The sequence below is a fragment of the Plectropomus leopardus genome, chromosome 2 (assembly GCF_008729295.1).
Source record: "Plectropomus leopardus isolate mb chromosome 2, YSFRI_Pleo_2.0, whole genome shotgun sequence".
NCBI classification, from domain to species: Eukaryota; Metazoa; Chordata; class Actinopteri; order Perciformes; family Serranidae; genus Plectropomus; species Plectropomus leopardus.
Genome location: NC_056464.1, coordinates 3,906,978 through 3,924,143, shown reverse-complemented (window position 1 = coordinate 3,924,143; position 17,166 = coordinate 3,906,978). Strand labels below are relative to the sequence as shown.

At 40.5% G+C, this 17,166-nt stretch overlaps 1 protein-coding gene across 1 annotated transcript; it reads left to right on the top strand.

Moving 5' to 3' along the window:
• Positions 1–6,551: 6,551 nt before the first annotated feature.
• ldlrad2 (low density lipoprotein receptor class A domain containing 2) lies at positions 6,552–16,859 on the top strand. The gene is made up of 5 exons (XM_042494778.1): positions 6,552–6,648; positions 12,637–13,122; positions 14,396–14,545; positions 14,781–14,921; positions 16,550–16,859. The coding sequence occupies exons 1-5, from the start codon at positions 6,552–6,554 to the stop codon at positions 16,852–16,854; spliced, it is 1,179 nt and encodes a 392-aa protein (XP_042350712.1). The 3' UTR covers positions 16,855–16,859.
• Positions 16,860–17,166: the final 307 nt, after the last annotated feature.

Here is a 17,166-nt window from a genome sequence, read left to right as displayed (position 1 = left end):
GGAGTCAGTTTTAAAGAATTTTGATGTGATTGGGGAAATTAAATTCATTGGGATGGCCTCTGTTGGAATAATACATATAGATCGTAGTAAAGAGCAGATCGGGTAAAATATTTTTTGAAATTCAGGCTTGATTGGCTGAACCTTGGATTGACTTATGGACATTAGTCCTTTGTAACCTGATCAAGTCTACTTGATTTCTTTGAAAAACATGGGAAGAAGGCAGTGAGCAACAGAAGAAGATATGACTGAAGAAATTAAAGAAAATTGACTTGAAAATATGTTTTTAAAAGAAAAATAATAATTAAATCAATCAATCAATAATTACAATAATAATAATAATAATAATAATAATGATAATGATAATAAATAAAAGAAAATGAAAGTTTAAAAAAAACCATTAACAACAAGGAAATTACCTGGAAAAAGTGCTTAAAAATATAAAAATATAGTTTTCCCTAGTTTTTCACTTTTTCATCCTGAGACATTTTTCCTGAGCTTTTAAAAATATTTTTTTAATCGACTAATTCCTTAAAAATTTTTTGTACATTTCTTTGCTTTTACCTGAGTTTTTTGAAAGTCAAACCTATTCACAAAGGGTTCAAAGTTTTAAATACTTGTGAAAGGTATCTAAAAAGCAGCACAAGAAAAATAAAATCACTTCAGGTTTCAAAAGGTTAAAGGAAACATTTCCTCTGATATTCTTCTACACATAGAGTCACACTGCAGCCCCACTATACGTGACCAATTTGCTTTATCAAATCCGCCAGGCGCCGTTGGTCGCTTGTACCTGCAGCTTGATCGTCTGTCTTCATAAGAGCACTCGATGAATTTTACAAATTAACACGCTAACTTGTCACACTGCCAGCTTGGTCAGCATCACAGGTGTCCCAGCATCATGGGAGACAATTTCTGATCGCAATTATGCCATGTTTAGATGAGAATAACCCTCCTAAAAACGAAGTCTTTCCTTTGCATTTAAAAAAAAATCCATGTTCATATGATAACAGCATGAAAACAGTCCTTGTGTGCACGGATCAGCAAAAGCCACTGAAAAACGCTGTAGTATGCACGCCAGGCTGGCAGTGTACCTTTGTAATGAAACAATATGGAACACCACGCACATGTGCCAAGTGTGGCCATGATGTCACTGTTCTCACAAGACAGGCGCATTGCCAGTTTACACCTCGACAGAAGGGGTGATGTTTTCAAAAGATTACACTAACTGTTATGGAACAACACTAAGTTTGCATTTTCAGGCCCCAAAACGCCGTTGTCATGTAAACGAAAGACCAAACCGCAACAAAACTTTTACATTTCATGAAGAAGCATTGCCAATTAAATTTCCCCATAGAGTTCCCCAGAAATGAGTCCTAAAACCTGAAAATTAATTAGCGTTTTAGCACCTCCGGTTCCCTCGTCTCAAAGCCAATGAGTTTTTTTTAATGGTTTTTTGGTTAGCAATTTTTAAATAGTCTGTGGTTGACAAAAACTTTGACGTTTTGTTCTGTGACATAAAATAGAAACAAGTGGCTGAACAGGGTGTCATCATGCTGAACCTCGTTGCAGTGACGAGTCCGTAGTGTTGTTGGTCCTGAAAGTTGGCACATTTGTGACGATTATCTGGTTGAACAAAATATGTCAGTATCATAAACATTTGTCCACCACAGAGCTTATTTTCTCAGTGATCCAAAATCCAATGGAAATATCCAGTAGGCTGTTTGACGAGGTAACCAGGACGACATTACCTTCCGGGTTGGCCTACAGAAAAACATCGTCCCTGGGGAACTTAATAGTGGGGATGCACCATCAGTCTCTGATGTCCACTGCCTTTCTCCCATTATTCTATAAAGTTTTATCATGAATGTATGATAAAATGTATGTATCCGCCTTCCCTCTGCCTTGCCTACTTTAGTTAGAACGATTTTATTTCCCAGAATGCCTTTCAACAACCTCCACACAAGGGGCATTATTATGTCAAATAGTTTTGCAGAAAAACCAGCATATCTACATTTAAACTGTGCATTCTCACTGATGTAGCGCATGTAAATGTATTATCTGATTACCTGCCTTAACCAACTAATTGTATTATGTCAAATATACTGAAATTTAAAGTGGTTCATTTCTTTTGTTTTGGGCAGGTAGCAGTGTAGGAAATGCTGCCTTCATTTAAGCCAGTTCTGTCAGACACTACAGATACCATGAGCTAAAGTGCTGACCAATGAAAGAACCAGCTAGACTGCTGTTGTATTTTTATGCATGGAACAACTCCAAAGCTACTGCTGCTGTTTTTTAGCTGTTCAGATCCAGATCATTGAAAATCCTTCTTTCTCTACACATGCCACTTTATTTTCTGTTAACATGTTTGATGTTTTTGTAATATTTAGCAACAAATTCCACATGAATCACATTCAGTTTCAGACTTTATGCATTTGACTTTCTTCCTGGTTACCGCTCTATAGGGCAAAGTTTACGACCAACACTGAACAACATACGGTTTACCTGCTGTGTAGTATTGGCACTAATCATATACTGTATGTAATTATATTTTGTAAATATACTTTCGAAAAGACTTTCTTTTAACTTATCTGTATCTTTTAAATGTTCTGTATCTTTGATTTTTTTTTGCGTGTTTAAAAAAAAGTACCTTTTGTAAGATTAAAAGAAAAGAAAATTTGCAAAGTTTCCATAAAACATTAGAATGGCAGAAAATGGTATTTCACTAAATGACAAGAATATGGAACCCACACAAAAAATATCCCACATGTGGCACACACTAGGTACAGAGGGATGTTATGATCCCTTTAAATGACTGTAATCAGTTGTCATCAGGAGGATACGTATGAACATTTTTATTGTTAGCCGACCCATTCTGGTAATGAGAAGAGAAAAGGAGCAAGTAAGGTGCATATTGTGTGTTTCCACTGCATGGTACCGGCTCTACTCTACCCTACTCTATTCGCTGTTTTTTTTTCCATGACGAAAAAGTACCTGGTACCTGGTAGCACCTTTTTTGGTACCTGCTCTCTTGGGGTTCCAAAAAAAACTGACCGGGTACTAAAAGGTGACGTGAAACACTGCAGACCACTGATTGGTCAGAGAGAAACATCACTGAGTCATCAATGTGCGGCACGCTCAGAATACCCTGAACAGCGCAAACAGCCAAGCTATTGTAGCGGCCGCAGTTTTGTATCATTTTTTTTCTTTTCCAAAATGGTAACCAGAAAGATCAGGCGTGGTCGCTTGAGGAGGTGCAAACGTTCCTCACCTTACTGGCCGACGAGCGTATCCAGCGAGTGTGAGTCTGTGTGTATGCATAGCTGGAATTACGGGGGAGCTAAGGGGAGCTGAGGGGAGCTGAGGGGAGCTTGGCTTCCCTGAAAGCCTCCCCTGAGACGTTCAGAGGGAGCTCTAAAACATTGTTCACTTTTATGGTAGATTATATATTTTCTGCACATAAAGGTTCCTGAAATAATAAAAAAAAAAATAGCAGTATTGTGTCAATGTTGTGTGTTTATTTCGGTCATTACATTACATTTTCTAACCTCTGTCTGCACTATTTAACTTCTGCGTCTATCCCTGCTGCAGCCATCTGAGCGTGAAGCGTTCCTGGGCTTAAATTCCTACATTTACATAGTCACCTGAACTCCTCATCATCCGAATGAATGGACATAGAGAGAAAGAGGAAATGTTACTGGCGGTGTTAACTGCTTACAGTGGTATTAGTAAAATCTTTTTCGCAGAAACTGACGTCACAGCAGTGTTGCACAGCGTCACTATGACGACCAGCTACACTGAGGCGGTACTATCTTCTAATGGAAAACAACCCCTAGAAAAGTACTCAATACCAAAGGCGACTAGAGTAGAGTAGAGTAGAGTAGAGTAGAGTAGAGTAGAGTAGAGTAGAGTAGAGTAGAGTAGAGTAGAGTATGTACCATGTAGTGGAAATGCACCGATAGTGTGAAGAGTGCAAAAGTCAGTCCATAAAGGAGGTCGGTGTGGTCGATGGGCCAAATAATCACAAGACTTTCATGTAGGAGACTGCTATTTGTGTCATGTGTGAAACCAAAATTCAACATGCCCTGTAGTTTCAGTGCCTAACAGCCGTTTAATAGGCAACAACAGCCTTCTGAACCCACTAGTAGGTGTAGCAGGCACCTTCTAACATATGTATGAGGCTGATAACCTCTGAAATGGATGCAGCAGCATGTTTCACTGCCCTCCCTTGTCTCAAGAAATTCAAGACCATTTCATCTCAGACCATAACCAGCATTACTAGTGGTATACAGTGTGTGTGTATATATATATATATATATATATATATATATATATACATCACAATGTTTTAAACAAACAATTCTATTTGGTCATTTTACTTTTTAATATTTTTTTTACTTACATGGTATGCTACCAATATTCAGTCCCAAACTTAAAATAATTCATAATATATAATAATACAGAAAAAGTTCTCATCCTGTGTTTATTTGACAGGCACATCCCTTCCTTTTGAGCCACCAGGGGGAGGCAGAGTAAACAAAGCTTTGGTTTGTGCAGAGATCAGAGTGTGGTGAGGCAGAGCACAGTGTTATAAGAGCAGACGAGTTTCATTTAGTCAAGAAGTTTGAGATTCTTAAACCAAAGACAAGCTAATTTGAGAAGATGGAGTTTGTTTGATTTTAGCCTTGCTCATAATTTCTACTGCACAATACTATAATGTCTCAGGTGTCCACAACCGAAAAAATATATTGTTGTAATGATAATTCTGCCCAGGGGTGTTAATGCCAAGAACTTAACTAAAAAAGGGTTTACCTGAACTTGACTTAAGGTGTTCATTTACCCACATTACAAGAAACAAAAGGAACGACAAAAATACCTCATGCACACCAGTGCAGGGTCAGACCAGGGTTATCTGAAAGTTACTAGACAATCAAGCAACAGAGGCTCTGACTGGATACGACGTAGCAATTTTCATAATCTGACAGCTAAAAAGTGATGTAGTTTGTGAAATGACATTGTTACTGGAGGGGAAGGGAGATGGTCTGACGTCAGCCAAGCTGTTAAAGTCTAACAAACAACAAAAACTAGTTGATTTTTAGCGAGTCACTGCTGCTTTTCCAGTGACTTTTAATCTTCCAACTGTGGCATTGTTTTTAATGACCCACCACTGTGTTACCAGTAGGGATGCCTTTTTTTTATTTCCCAATTATGATCCAAGCCTTCAGTTGTGAATTTTGAAATATGACTGTTAATTTGCAAGTCATGTTTATAGGTTTATACATTGGTCATAGCCTCAGATAGTGAATAGAGAACAGTGTCATGACCTTAAAGCTAAAACAAAACACCCATAAATGACTATCTAATAAAAAGCTCTTCTCTTAATAGATTCAAGTTTAGGAAGCTGGTTTAGATGTTTTCAGCCTGACTGCACAAACTGCATTCATCTATTGTTCAATTATTCCGAACGTCTTTTATGATTCCCGACCTCTCAGAGGCAGACGCAGTCATGCAGTGACTCTTGTCGCTGAATTTGTGAATGAGCGAAAATCGTTTTAGTCTGTGTGTGTGGGGACAGTTGTTGTGAAGACACAGAGGAAGACGTACAGCCCAATGTGTTCTACTTGCCAGCTTGTCCCAGTCTGAACTCAAATCACTGTCAAGTTTAAGCGGGAGTATACTCTATATACTATATTTTTTCTTCAAGTGTAATGTATGCTCCATGGTAGCGTACATGTTATAAAGAAATAAACGTCATAATTCTCAAAATTCTGCCCACTTGCTTTCTAATTGCTAGCTTTTACTTGTACTTTTACTTTCAATACTTAAGGACATTTATTATGATAAAATTACTTTTGATACTTAAGTACAGTAAATATCAGATACATTAAGAATTTTACTCAAGTAATAATCTAAAAGGTGACTTGAACCCTTTGAAAGCAGAGCAAATGGACTTAATTTCCTTCAAAAACACAGACCGAAGTTACAAATTACAAAAGAATTACCTGAAATTTAAAAGCTTGTTTTGCCATGGTAAGCCATGTCCCACAAATTTAAAATTTGTGGGACATGGCTTACCAAGTTGCTAATGTTTTGTGACCTTATGTCTTTTCAGGTCTCAAAGGGTTACTATTTTTACCATGTCATTTTCTGGAAAGATATTTGTACTTTTATGCAAGTGTGGCTTTCAGGTTCTTCATCCACCACAGCATTACAGCAAACAGATGATGAAGAAGGAGCAGGTCATGGAGAAGTTGTGGAAGTTTACATCAGGAGGAGAAACTTTTCTGTTAAACGCGAGCCTTTTTTTCCCTCCCTGGCTTGACAGCTGATTGGTTGGGTGTTGTCATGGAGATGACAGGCCACGTGAACGAGCCCGAAAGGAGGTTCAACTGGAGCAAAAGCCAGAGAGTATTTATGATGGAGAGCATCACTGGATAGACTCGTCCTGGCCTCTCTCTCTCCTTCTCTCACCGCATGTGACGACTTGATGAAGTTAGAATGACTCCTGTCTCTCCTGTGTAGGCTCTCCTCCTCCGCGCGCTCGTGCCTCAGCCTGGATGATGGAGGTGGAGGCGGAGAGCTGCTGGCAGCGACTGCTCCGGCTGCTCCTTCTGCTCGGCCTCCTGCCTCTCCGCAGCTCGGCCATCGAGACCGGTAAGACCACAGCCAGCGGGACACACCGACTGGACACACCTGCCTCTCACTGATAGATGATACTTGGATCTGCCTCAAAATGACGCACTCGTGCACACATTTCCATTTAGTCTGTGCGTAACGCGCTGAGGAGATGAGTGCTTAAGCCATTGTCTTGGGTGGTGTTGGATGAAGTACTTGAAAGCCGTACTGGAATAAAAGTACAGATAGCTCACCAGAAAATGACTTTGGTGGAAGTTAAAGTCACCAAGAAAAGAATATTACTTAAAATGTAATTTTCACCAAGAAAAAAAAAAAAAGTCACCAAGAAAAGAATATTACTTAAAATGTAATTTTAAGTAATATTCTTTTCTTGGTGACTTTAAGTAAAATTCTTAAAGCAGCTGATATTTATTGTACTTAAGTATCAAAAGTTATTTATTATGTTAAATGTAATAAAGTATTGGAAGCAAAAGTACAAGTAAATGCTGTTAACCCTATGAGACATGAGCAAATAAGCTTGATTTCTTTCCAAAAAAAAGAAGTAGCTGATGAGCAATTTAACAAGAAATGGTCCAAAAATTGGCAAGAAATTAGTGAAAAGTTACAAAAATAATTATTCATGCAAACACACAAAAAATAAGTAAAATGTTTTTTTAAGACCTCAAGAAAGTGCTGAAATAAAATATTGTTTTGTCCTTTCTTTTTTGCTTTAACAGAATTGTAAAGAATTATAAATACCATTTTCTGGACATCATATGCTCACTATTTGAGAATATCTAATACCCCACCCCCAATTTTAAGATCACTTCCTGGTCACCTTCTACTAAGATTTTGCAGTTTATGGTACATTTCTTGTTATGTTTTTCGTGTGTTTTGAGAGGAATCAAATCAATTTCTCAGATTTCAGAGGTTTAAATACTTGTGAAAGGCGTCCAAACAGCACAAAAAAGTGATGTTGATCCAAGGGTTCATAAAACAGCCAGCAGTCAGAATTTTGAGGTTTTTGAAGTTTATTTACCACCTTAAAAATTGAGTGTTTATAACACTTTACAAAAAAATAGCCTATGTTTTTTGGGGTTATTTTTACAACTTAAAGGACCCTTTTCTCCATCCATCCCCTCCTCCCCGCCTTCCTTCTCTGTTTTGTAAAAGTGAAAGTTAACAGAAGTACTGTAACAAAGTATTGTTACTTGGTTCCATTACACAATTTCTGCAGAGAAGCAGTAGTTTAATTTTAATGGTAACTGTAGTAGTAGCTAAAATCTCAAAATCAAGTGGGTAAATACTGTGACATTTGGATATTGAGATAATCCTATATTTGATCATTTCTACTAAAGTAACTGTGTTAGTAAAGGGAGGTAAAACAAACTAATAGCAGACAGTTTTGATTGTACTGTTTATGTGATGTAACGTACCTCAAAACCCATGTCATATCCATGTTTCATTCACACCATATGCATGCTTTTCCTAATTATGCACAGCTTTTTTGCAATCAAGTCAAAGTGTTTTTTTTGTGTCAATGCACTTAAAATGCAGATAGAAAAGTCTTCACTGTGTTAGAATTTGAACACAAATGAATGCATGCTCAATGTTCACTAAGAGAGATCACATGACTCAGGAGAGTTTAAAGAGACATTTTCATGTCATAAAGAAATTAACAAAAACTAGAGGACCCCATGGAGCAGCTGGTGTGCAAAATGAGTAGCTATTGTGTGATCTGTAGTAAAGGATCTGAAAACCATTTGTATGGTCCTTAAAATTCTAAGGTGTGTTTTTAATTTTTTTTAATTAAAGCAAATTCAAACCTAGGGCGGCATGGTGGCTTTGTGGTCACAGCAAGAGGGTCCCTGGTTCAAATCCCAGTTGGAACGGGGTTCGGCAGGGGCCCTTCTGTGCGGAGTTTGCATGTTCTCCCCGTGTCTGCCTGGGTTCTCTCCGGGGTCTCCGGCTTCCTCCCACAGTCCAAAGACATGCAGCTCAGGTTGATTGGTGACTCTAAAATTGCCCTTAGGTGTGACTGTGAGCATGTATGGTTGTCTGTCTGATAGTCTGGCGAACTGTCCAGGGTGTACCCCGCCTTCCGCCCGATGACAGCTGGGATTGGCTTCAGCCCCCCTGAGACCCTTATGAGGTTACAGAAAATGACTGACTGACAAATTCAAACCTCATTACTTATGGCTTCAATGATTGGTTGACTAATTCATTTGTAGATCGACAAAAAAAACTTGCCAGCTTTTTCAATAATTTATTCATCTTTCATGCAAAAATTACAAAAATGCAGCCACTCACATAGGGAAATATTCAAATTTTCTCTATTTTGTATCATATAAAACTGAATATCTTTGTGTTTTGGACTGACAAACAAGATATTTAAAAACATGATCTTTGATTGTGAGACAATTTGTAAATTGAAACAATTTATGGATTAATCAAGAAAATAATATGCAGATTAATCAAAATAAAATTTACTTGGGGGGGGTTTGTTGGTGTGTCCATATGACGTCACAGACAGGCTGGAGATCAGATAAACAGTAGACAGCAGAGGTCTTTGAAAACTTTTGGTTGGTTTCTTGGTTTTTGGTTGGTTTATTCTCTTTATATAACTCCTATTTATTAAGTCTGTCTTTCAAACTCAGTGGCGACTAACTTGGAATCACGTAGTGCTGTTTTGAAGGAGACGGACGATAATTCGTGTCGACACATCATTGCATCTCGCCAGTTGAGCTGAAATTACAGCATTGTGTTCCCATCAATGTGGATCTAAGCTGGAGAAGATGAAAACCAGTGTCTACTGCAGAGTTATTTGGTGTGAATGCAGATCGGACGCATTCTCATTGCATTAAAAAGCCAGATGTTAGCAGATGTTAGCTGGGCTTTCATTGGGTAGTGGGAATGAGGCTACATTTAGCCTCTGTATTGGACTCTATCCTGCTTCTCCAAACTGGGGTTGTGTCAGCTGACACCTGCTGTTCATTGTATACTGACTATGGATAAGTACCTCATACAACCTCACTTAAAAAATAAAAAATAAAACTGCCTTTTAAATCAAAGTAAACAAAGAGATGTGGAGAATATGCCCCCTGCAGAGCTGCACAGGCTGCTTGCAGTGAGGAAGGTGGATGGAGGAAGAGCCTTTTGTAAGAGGGTCAGAATACCTGATTGGATAGGATCAGCTGGTCGATCAGGAGCTGGTACATAGGCAGTGTTACCATCGTACCAGAGGCTCAAAATAATTGTATTTTGAGAAAAGCTATCGTACGCCAGTCACAATCAACAGAATTTATAACTTTAGTAAACAAGTACTTTTGACACATCTACAAATCTACCCATACCCACTGGCTTAGCGAGAAGCTGTTTCTCAGTCTACATGGCCCAGCCCACAGCTGATTTTCTTTTCAGCATGCTGACAGTGGCCATGTTTTCAAGAACAAACGACAGCGGTGCATGCTCAACGAACGTGGCCTATACCTAATGCCATTGGCTGTAAGGAGATCATGTGAGAAGTGATGCATAAACACAGATGCAAGAGCCAGGAAATAAGTTAAAATGAGACGTGTACACTTAAGTAAGTGCTTATTATTAGTGTCACAGTGGTCAAATTATCATACGTTACGGCAATTTTGGAATTATTGATCGTACATCGTACAGAAGGCAAAATTATCGACAAATGTGATAATTATCGAACATCTGGCAACACTGTACCAAGGCCTAATGCAAATATTTCTGTTTTTGTAAAAAAAAATTCAAAAGTTTTGATAATGTACCTAATGTAATGATTTGTATCAGTATACAAAATATTTTTCCATATGGCTCACCCCTGCTGCACTGTAACAGAAAAACATTTGTTATAACTTCTATAACTTAAAAACTTTCTCTCCAGGCTGCCTTCAAATTTTAAATTGACGAGTTAGGGTAATGTCGTAATGGTACAACTTGTCATTTCAAAACCTAAAACTTTATTTAGAATATAATACTTTCTTTTTTACAGTGTGTGGCCCATTAGAGCAGTGCATTGATGTTGATTCACAGTTGTCTTTATATACTTTGTTTGGCGTACAGAAGGACTGAATCAGTCTCGGTGTCAGGTGATCTAATAGGGGCCTGTGTTGAGTCACCGGTGCTACAACACATGGATGGACAGTGATGCTGCTGCCCTTTACCACACAATGATGTCTCAGACACATTTCTCACTACAGTGTATCACGCAGACCATGACCCTCACCCACCCTCTGCATACACTTTCTAAAACCGACTCCGTTTACAGCGATAGCGGTCAAAAAGAGTCGAATTTTCAGCCTGCAAAAATCTTAACTGGGGACTCTGTGTCCTCCGGTCTGCCATGTTTTGGACACTGTCCCCTGAGGCTTTGTATTTACTTGTGCGGTGCAGAGGGGATGAGCTGTTTCCCACCAACAGGGGCTCCTGGGCTTCGGGACATTCCTGGAGGTCAGTGCAGGAGGATCTGGTTGTCTCCCAGGGAAACAGAGCTAATAAACTCCGGGGGTGGTCGTAAATTTTCTCATTATTTGGCCTGTGGCCCATAGGCAGGGGGCGGTGGGCGGCTGGGTGGGGGCTGCTGGAGCTGGATCTGCCCACCCATCTGTCCTGGTCCTGCCTCTGGATGAGTGCTGAGCTGCTTCTAAATCATCACCACGCTGATCACATGGCACAGGGTTAATGCTGATGTGTGTGAGTTTGGACATCTAGCAGTGTGTTAAGAACAAACTCTTCCATAGCATCACTGCCCTGTTAAACACACATTCAGATGCCTGCAGAAATTCTGTCACTCAGCCTATGTTATATTTAAAAGTACTGAGTCTCACTAGCTTCTGATAAACTCTGGAACTCATTTTTGCACACAAATGGAAGGGATGTGCTGAGGGTCAGCATTATCAGGAGAAGAGCAAACACTATTTAAAGAGATATTTTGAGATTTTTGAAGTAAGGCGTATGAGACACTTGCCTGTGGTCAGTGTACTACATACAGTGTATGGTGGTCAGTACACTTTCTTGCACTGCTGTGGACAGGGATTGATATCAAAACATATTTTAGCCACTTTAAAAAAGGCTTACCTAAAAAAGAATAAATATCAGTCTAAGCGGACACTGTATTTAGACAACACATTCTCACTCCCAACTCATTACATAGTGATGGTGACCTTCCACGTCAACCTATAATGTTTTAGGTATTCTTTCCACATCAAACTATGACATGCTGGGATGCCGCTACAGAATGTGGTGGGATGACGCACCCCATTACCGGGATGTCAACAAATGCATGTGTGGTGGGATGAAGCAGCACAGTCCCCATGTTCACACAATAGCACGGACTTTCGTGATGGTTGGAATTAGGCATCAAAGTCATGGATGGTTTGGTTTTATTTTGTAGTGTCACTCCTCATGTACCATGTCTGGTTTTACTTCCTGTCTTTGGAAGTTTTCCCACCACAGTGTTTCCCTGATGCGTTTCACCTGCTTCTTACAAGGGTTTTTGGCCTTCCCTTTTACCTGTTTTCCCCACACACTTGTTTGTTTTAGTTTTGTTTGCTCCTCCCTTGTGTTCCCTGCCACACCTTTTCAGCCAATCCCTGTGTTTCCTTCCTTTTCCCTGTGTCCACCTCCCCCGGCCGTGTCTCGTTCTCCTGATTAGTTCCATCTATACCTGTGTCTACCTTTGTAACTTGTTAGTTTGTCTGTGATCTTCCCTTTTGTTTCCATGGTCGTTGCTGCTGTCTCCTCCTGAGTTCTTCCGTGTTATCCTGGTTGATTTAGTTTAGCTTTTGATTCATGATAAAAAAAAAACATCATAGTTTAGTATGTTGTTTAATTACGTAGTACAGTATGTCTTCCAAAAATCATCAAAAATGGCTTAGTATTGTATGTCGTCCAAAAATGACATAACAAACATACACAGTTGTCCTTTTTTGAGCTTGGCTCATTTCATTACAGAAATGTTCCATGTATGTGATTGTTTCTGAGTATTCTGTCTCTTTCTTTTCTCCTCAGTGAATGTGGTGGACTTCTGTGGTCAGACGATCCGCGGTGACGGCATGATCGTCAACTCGCACCAGGAATCCAAGAAGTACTACTTTGTGACAATGGCGACTGACTGCCACCTCACTATGCAGGCCAGCTCCCCTAAAGACAAGGTCCAGTTCCACTTCCGCTTCTTCCTGGTCTACAGTTTGCTACGAGTGGCCCCTCTGAGCCCGGCCCCTCTCTTTCCAGAGTCGCCTCGTGGCTCCGCCCCTCTCAACCCCAGACTGGAGCCCACCTCTGGTGAGAGCTCAGGGGACCCGTGTCATGCCGGCTCATACGTTCAGTTCTATGATGGACGGGACAGGAGCTCGCCTCCCCTCGGGCCCCCTCTTTGTGGGAAGAGCCCGCCACGGCCAGTGTTGTCCACAGGAAACTACCTGACCCTGAGGCTGGTGACCCGGGGGACTCAACCCAGGGTGGACTTTGTTGGGGACTTCACCTCCTTCAGACTGGGTAAGAAAGACACAGGCACTTTGCTGAGATATGCATACATAACACATTCTCATCCCAATTCATTTATATAACTGCCTTGTCAAAGGACTTCATTGTCTACATATTAGACTATAGGTATCTTAGACTATAGTCATCTTGTCGCTCCGGGATGCTGCAACTAATGCCAGGACTTCAGCAAAAGCATCTGGTTAGGATTAGGCAACAAGAACATTGGTTAGGTTTAGAAAAAAAATCATAGTTTGTCTATACATTCATACAGGAAGTGAACATCAAGCTCAAAGTGAAAGTCTGGGGTTTGTTGGGCCCATCCACCACACCTCCTGCCTGCTCTATATGGGCCCTCAAGCTGCTTACATAAGTTGTTACCAGCACTGTTTTAACCTGACATCTTCCAGTGGCGTATCATACAGCCATAACAGGTTCCACCCGGCTGTGTTATCAATTGACAACCCTCATCCCTGTATCATACTGTCGCACCATGTGCTGTCTGGCCACCTGGTGGTGTATCACAACACAGAGAATGGTTCCAGCTGTGTTACAAACTGATGCTGCCTAGCAACGTATCATACCACCACAAAAGGTGCCTTTTGGCATTGGTATCTAATGACAAAATCACTGACAAAGTGGCAGTACTTTACGACTTTGGACTGGGCTGGCATACAATGTATGATGATGGTATAACAATCATGCAGTTTCATGTAGGAACCATTTTCTTTCTAGTGAATAACACCTGGCAACCATATCACAGTGCAGAAGATAGTGTAAATCTACTGCTAGATCTCCTAGCATCACTAAGCTAGCTAACATTACGGCTCAGCAGAATAGGACACCTTTACTTTTTGCATTTTGTAGTGTCACAAGCACGAGCCTCTCGTCAGTGAGTAAATGCACACTTCCTTCTGTGCAGTGATACGGTTGGCAGGTATAGTTTGGTAGAAAGAAAATAGTTTCAAAATGAAACTGATCACAACAAGCTCTGTGGATTATCCTGAGTAACCGTGTCATGAGTTCTGGAAAAAGACATTGCTGCCGAGTTTTTCAAATGTATGTTTTTGGCACTTTGAGCCCCACAACCAAGTGCTATATTGTTCTATATATTGGAGAGAAGGCAGACATCTCTACGGCCGATATCTCCAACACTTGATGACTCACACCAAAACTACCTAGATTTATAAATAGCCCTACAGGTAAGAGGAAAACAGTGTATTTTTTATTTGGTTGTGAACTGTCCCTTTAAAATCCCTAATTCCTCAATTGTTATCTTCTTTTTCAGGTTTCAACCAATCAGAGTGCAGCAATGAGCCCTATTTCACCTGCAGAAATGGGAAGTGCATCCCTCTCAGTCTGGTGTGTGATGATAAAGGCATTGACAACTGTGGGGATGGAAGTGACCTTGAGGAAAACCTGACTACAGGTTGTAAAGGTCAGTCAAGTTATGAGGTTGACGTTAGTGATGCTGATATCTAAGGATGCAGTCCACGATTTTGTTAATGCATGCTCCAAATCTCCTAGTTGAATCATAAGTTTCAAAATCTCAGCAGTTGAAAGGATTCTTGGATTTCAGAGCACAGAAACAAATTGAAAGGGGTGTCTTTACAGTTCAACAAAAAGTGCTTTTACAAGCATTTAAAAGTTGACCCAAATCTGCCTTCCACCAGCAGGTCAGCTTTTACCTCCTGAACCTCCACCACCAATCGCAACCCCGCCACCACCTTTTGTGAATCCACCCACTGTGCCGATTCCTGCACACATTAACTGTGGCATGCCGGAAAGCACTCCCAGTCATGAGTCAGCAACAGGTGAGTGACCATAATATATATCAACTCAACTAGCAGAAACACTCTCCACTGACAAGAATCAATCAGTGCGTAGTGCACTATGCTTGTGTTCCGCAGTCAGCTGGCTGGTAAACAAATTAACAAAGTGCCCATTTGGATGCAAAGTGTCCTGATGAGCGGGCATAAAAGTAATGGAGGTAACCATTGAGTTGTTAATTTCACCTAAAGCCTCGTAAACCAATAAATGGAGATGGATTCTCACGGCAGAGAGCAGCCTTTTGAGTGATCTGTCTCTATTCCAGCGTCAGAGGTGCAAACACAGACTGTCTGGGCCAGCCTGTCAGCTTCTGATTGCTTTTAAGGCTCAGCCAAGTCTGGCCTAAGAAAACAGCTATTCTTCTGTTGGGACTGTTCAGCTGAGAGCGGGAAAAGGGGATTCACATTCTCCTGCTGTGCAAATTGCCAGCTGTTTATTAGCTGAGATCCATTTCAATGGACCCTGGTCCGTCCACAGTGAGGACTACAGGCTGGATGAACTGACTCACTATATGTTTCCATGCACAGTTAAGTGGAACTACAGTTACAGCTTTATTTGGACTACTGTCCTTGTCACAGTATAAAAGCCTTTGGGGGACAATCCATTTATTGAAGAAAGTATGTCCAACTCCTTCACAGCAGGTGGGGATATGCCTTCTTTCAGCTAGTTGTAATAAACCCATATCATTTATACAGTCTATGGTATAGACCCAATCACAACTGTTTATTTAACTTCAAGGTAGAAACCGTTGCATCAAAATATTGAAAATTTAGCTGAATAAATTTGAAATGTTGAGAATAAAGTCGAAATGTCCAAAATGATGTCAAAATGTTGAAAATGTAGTCAGAATGTATGTTGAGAATAAAGTAATATCATAAATAAAGTCAGATGTGAAAATGTTAAAAAATCAAAATGTCCAATGTAAAATTGAAATGTCATAAAGTCAAATGCTAAAAAAATAAAGTGGAAATAATGGGTAAAGAGTAAAGTTAAAATGTTGAGAATAAAGCCAAAATGCCCTGTATATAGCTAGTGGAAATGTCAAGAATAAAGTTGAAATGCTGAGAATAAAGTTAAAATGTTAAGAATAATGTGTGTCTAACAAGTGTCTAGGACAAACTCTGTATGCGAAGAATGAAGTCCAAATGTCATGTCAACAGTCATTATTAGTACAAGCGTAGGAAAAGATTAAATCAGAGGATAACAGGGTTTTTTTCTTTGAAAAAATCTCTTTTTTAATTTTGAGAATAAAGTTGAGTTTTTGACAATTAAGTGAAAATGTCGAGAATAAACTTGACATTTCAATGTTAAAGTCATACTTCAGTGTCAGCGGCAAAAACAAACACTTTTAGTGGGTGAAAAATGAATTACTTTATTTAGACATCTCCATTTGAAGACCAAAATGCTGAACTCAAGGCTTCAAAATGGGAGCCTACAAAACAATGGATGACATCACGGTGGCTACGTCAATTATTTTAGAGCAGAACTCAAACGCTAAAAACGGTCAAAAACAAAAGTCATATTGGAGTTTCCCACCTGCATTATAACTTCAATTAAATATGGCTGCCATGTGAATAAGGAAATGTTATTTTTGCCCCCCTCTTATTCCCAGACTCCCCTGCCTCTCTGTCCCTGTTGGTTCTCTACATCATCCTGGGAGTGCTGGCAGGCAGCGTGGTGCTCTGCTGGTGCTGCTGGTCACCCGGCTGGTTCCTGTGGCGCGTCAGCATCTGTCGCTTCGTACCCTGCTGCAACTCTGCCTGCGCCTCCTGCCAGCTCTGCGCCAGAAGCTGCACCCACGGCAAGGATCGCCGACTGGCAAAAGTCACCCCGCACACACCAGTCAACGGGACCCCAGCAGCCACGGCGGCCACCACCAACAGTGCTGATGAAAACGTCACCACAGCAGCTGTCTAGAGCAGAAGACTGTCCAGGTTGAGCAGTTTTGGCACACGGAGACGTGGGGACAGTGTGCTGTGATCAGTGGAGGACATGAACAGTTACTGCGAAAGGCGGGGCAGCATGACCAAGAATCTTTACAGTGAAGGTTGGACTGATGTGGTCAGGTATGTAGAGCTGAGAGGAGCAGAGCTGATCTGTGGTCCGTGTGCTTTAATGACGCTGCGGGTGATGAGACCGCTGCGTTTCTATGAGAAGGTAAAGCAGGGTACACTGTGACTGTGGGCTGTGTACAAAGGATGACTGTATCTGAAAATACGATTAAGAGTT